The sequence below is a fragment of the Neomonachus schauinslandi genome, chromosome 15 (assembly GCF_002201575.2).
Source record: "Neomonachus schauinslandi chromosome 15, ASM220157v2, whole genome shotgun sequence".
Taxonomy (NCBI): domain Eukaryota; kingdom Metazoa; phylum Chordata; class Mammalia; order Carnivora; family Phocidae; genus Neomonachus; species Neomonachus schauinslandi.
In genome coordinates this window covers 41,259,479-41,263,688 of record NC_058417.1, presented here as the reverse complement: position 1 = coordinate 41,263,688, position 4,210 = coordinate 41,259,479, and the positions used below count along the sequence as shown (strand labels likewise).

The window sequence follows — 4,210 nt, the reverse complement described above, 5'->3', positions numbered from 1 at the left end:
GGGAGGGGGGGTTGTGGCTTTAGAGAGGGCGGGTCGGGGAGCAGACACCTGGGGAAAGAGGTTTGCAGGCTGAGAGGCCCGCTGTCTGTAGAGACAGAGAGGAGGAGATGACTTCAGAAGGGGGGGCCGGATTGCATCAGGCCTAGTGGGCCATGGGGGTGGGGGGCGTGAGAGGGTGTTTTTGTTTGTGTGTTTTGATTTTTCTGTCCCTGTGTTTGTATTTGACATGCATGTTCCTTTTATTTTCCTAAACTGCTTTGTTGAGGTATAATTGACATTCAACAAATCACAAGTATTTAAAGCCTACAATTTGGGGCACCTGGGTGGCTAAGTCGTTGAGCGTCTGCCTTCGGCTCAGGTCATGATCCCAGGGTCCTGGGATCGAGCCCTGCATCGGGCTCCCTGCTCCGCGGGAAGCCTGCTTCTCCCTCTCCCACTCCCCCTGCTTGTGTTCCCTCTCTCGCTGTGCCTCTGTCAAATAAATAAATAAAATCTTTAAAAAAAAAAAAAAAGCCTACACTTTGACATTTTGACATAGGTCCACACCTGTGAGACCATCACCGCAAGCGCAATAGTGGGCCCTCCCGTCACCCCCCAGCCCTGGCGTTTCCTCAGGTGCCTCTGTGACCCCTCCCCTCCGTCCCCTCCGCCTTCCTTTCCTAAGCAACCACGGCTCTGCTTTCTGTCACCAGACATGAGTGTACGTTTTGTAGACTTTTGTATACATGGAATTACGCGGCGGGTTCGCTTTCTTGGCCTGGCCCCTCTCGGTATAATTGCTGTGAGTTCCATCCGTGTGGCTGCACGTGGCCGTAGCTCTTTCCTGTTTAATGCTGACGAGTTTTCCATCTTGCGGGTGTGTCCCAGTTTGTCCGTTCACCTGCTGGTGGACATTTGGGTCATTTCTATGTTGTTTTTTTAAGATTTTATTTTATTATTTGATAGAGAGGGAGGGAGAGAGAGAGAGAGAGCATGAGTGGGGGTAGGAGCAGAGGGAGAAACAGAGACTCCCTGCTGAGCAGGACTCGATCCCAGGACCCTGAGATCATGACCTGAGCCGAAGGCAGATAGATGCTTCACCGACTGGGCCACCCAGTGGCCCCATATGTTTTGCTTTTGATGGAAATACCAAATTCAGGGGTGCCTGGGTGGCCCAGGCACCCCTCCTTCTTGTTATTTATCTGTCCTGCTATTGATGGGCCTTTGGGAGCTGCCAGTGGGGGCCGTTATGAACAGTGCCGCCCTCTGAATATTCTGGCACGTGTCTTTCGGGGACACGCGTGCACCTCCCCGCTGGGCCGTAGGGCTCGCATGCGTTCCACTTGAGTACGTACGGCCCCACCGTCGGCCAGAGTGACAGCCCCGCCCTGCACAGCCCGAGAGAGAAGTCCTGCTTCTCCACATCCTCACTGATGCTCTGTGTTTTCCATCTTTTTCCACGCGGGTGGGGACACAAGGGCGTCTTGTTGTACTTTTCATTGGCGCTGCCCCGGAAGAGTTCTGACTCGAGTCGGGCTGTGTGCGGACGGCCCCAGCTCCAGCTCGCGTGCCCCTGTTTCTTTTTCAGGCCGGGTCCTCGTCCACTGCCGGGAAGGTTACAGCCGCTCCCCAACCCTCGTTATCGCCTACCTCATGATGCGTCAGAAGATGGATGTCAAGTCTGCCCTGAGCATCGTGAGGCAGAACCGTGAGATCGGCCCCAATGATGGTTTCCTGGCCCAACTCTGCCAGCTCAATGACAAACTAGTCAAGGAGGGGAAGTTGAAACTCTAGGGCACTCCTGCTGCCTCTTCTCTAGAGGCAGGGAGGGGAGGCCCTGGTCCAGGTGCCCCAAGCCACCATGTTTAGGAAACACAGTGTACCCTGCTCCCAGCATCACCAGGCACTTGCCCACAAGTCTGTCCCAACACAGCCCTGGGCCACTTTCCCCCTGGGGAGCATATAAAGAAGCTTGCTAAGGAAGGCATTGTCGCTCCCTGGTGTGTCCTGTGCCTACAGTTTATGATGCCCTCTCCCTGAGGTGGGGGCGCAGAGGGGGAAGGCCTGTGATGTGCATGTTTCTCCTGGATGGCCCAAGGCAGGAGGTCTGTGGGAGTATAAGGCTCGAGATGCCCCCAGGGGCCCCTCCTGACCTCCGTTGCCCCCTGCCTCCCTCCCCCGCTCCCTGGCACCCACCCCTGGGTCCTCTCCTGAGTGGGGACCTCAGCACCTCGAGCCCTGTAAGGGAACTATGCAAACGCAGGCCCCTCTCTCCCCACCATGCCTGTGTCCCCCGGCTCCTCCCCACCGCCCACACCTTGTTCGTAGGCAGAGGCACGTTGTGAGGTCTGAAGCTGGCCCCGTGGCCGGCAGTTAGTGGGTGGAAATTCCCATGAGGAGACTGCATTTTAAGTATTTCAGTAGGATTAAAGATACCCAAACAAAGAGGCCATCAGGTGGGCAGACATTCCCCTGAAGGACTCCTATAAGTCCATAGTTTCTCAAATGCGAATCTTTGGAGGGCTTGCATTCAGAATCCGCTGCTTTGGAATATTTCCCTTGGACTGCTCTCAGTCACTTGGATTGTTAGAAGAGCGATGCCTTTGGGCATGGTTTTATTCTATTCTATTTTGTTTTTATTATTTTATTTTATTTTATTTTAGAAAACAGGGTGTTGAAGTTCCAGCCTATTTAAAAACCCCACCATTTGAAGAATTACAGAGGTTTTGTCCTGAATTACAGCGTTGGCAAGCTCAGGCCACTCATGCTTAACTGCTTTTTGTCTTGGTTGCTATTCCAAGGACAGAAGGAGGAGGTTGGCCGATTACAGGGTGGGTGTGTGGGTGTGTAGGGGGGTGTGTGTCTCAGAAACACAGCCAGAGGATGGAGGAGCAGGCTCTCACCCCACCCACTTTTAGGTAGTTCTTAGGGCTCTGTGGTGCCAAGAAAGATCCTGGAGCCCTAAGAGCAAAAATGACTCAGCCAGGCCGAAATGAAACACGGCAGAGCCTCCAAATGGAGACTTTACTGGCGGTAGAGCAAACATACCAACCGGAACCACCTTTTTTTAGGACTAATTTCAGGATGACGTCAGAATGCGCAAGCACTCACGCTCACGCGTGTGTGCACATTCATCAGAATTTAGGAGTTTTGTTTTGAACATAGTCTTGTTAGGACTTCAAATGATTGTTGCCATGGAAAGTGATGCACTCCTGTCGTCTTCAGGTTCCCCAACAGCAGGGAGGTGGTCCTCAGCCATCCCCCCCAGCTCCTAGCACAAGAGGTCTAGAACAGTTGGCTGAATTAAACTTTTTTTTTTTTTTTTGAGCCCCAGATATATGCAGGGTATTGTTCTGGCAGGTGTATCAAGCTCCCAGAAGCCTGAATTCATGGTAGGATCACTTGCAAGGATTTGCAAAAGGAGTCTTAGCAGAAGTGAAAAACCAAGGACTTTAGTCGAGTCTTTAAAATTCAGTGGTAAATGGAAATTCAGGCAGTGCTAACCTGTCGAGGTGGGGAATGTGCCTTTTTCAGAGTTGACCAGGGGCGTCCGGCTAGACGAGGAGAAGCAGGGTGCCACAGGGCCTCGCTCCCGGGTGTCGTGGCCTCTCCCGCCACAGGGCCAGCAGTGCGGGGCCTGGACGGTCCCTTTCCTCTGTGACCACAGCCACCCTGAACAAACCAGGATCTGTCGCCTTTTCCAGATACCGGACTGCCCACATAGACCCACCTCAGTAAAATGGCCATCCTCTAACCCGTGCACCTCACCTCAGTTTCCAGAAAACCATCCCACTTAATCTAACTTGATCCTTCCAATAACCCTATCAAGTTGGTAGAGCTTATTCATGTTCTGTGACCTTTTAAGAAAAAGGAACTGGGGTTCGGACTGATGGAGGGCATGGCGCCCGGGCTGTGCCGGCTCTAAGGAAGAGCTGAGGCCAGATTTCAGGTTTGCTGCTCCCTGAAGCTGAATCCTTTGTCCCATACTATGCTCCTCGCCAAGGAAGGAGCCCCCTGGGAGTGTCCAGGTGCACTGCATATGCCCTTGACCCAGCCCGTGTGCGCAAGAGCCAGTTTTGTAGACGGAGTACAACCATTCAAGCTGGGGTGCCACAGCAGGGCGGGGGGGTGTCTGGAAGAGGCGGGGAGGGAGTTGATACAAACCCATCCCGGCTCCAGGAAAAGGAAGCAAAAAGCATGGGTCCCCGATTTGGTTAGAATGTGTGGCTCT

At 53.3% G+C, this 4,210-nt stretch overlaps 1 protein-coding gene across 1 annotated transcript in view; it reads left to right on the top strand.

Annotated features, from left to right (window-relative positions):
- Positions 1-1,962, top strand: part of DUSP3 (dual specificity phosphatase 3) — a 9,317-nt gene extending 7,355 nt beyond the window's left edge. The window contains exon 3 of the mRNA XM_021681648.1: positions 1,568-1,962. Within this exon, the coding sequence (XP_021537323.1) occupies positions 1,568-1,773 (206 nt within the window). The 3' untranslated portion in view covers positions 1,774-1,962. The remainder of the gene's footprint in view (positions 1-1,567) is intronic.
- Positions 1,963-4,210: the final 2,248 nt, after the last annotated feature.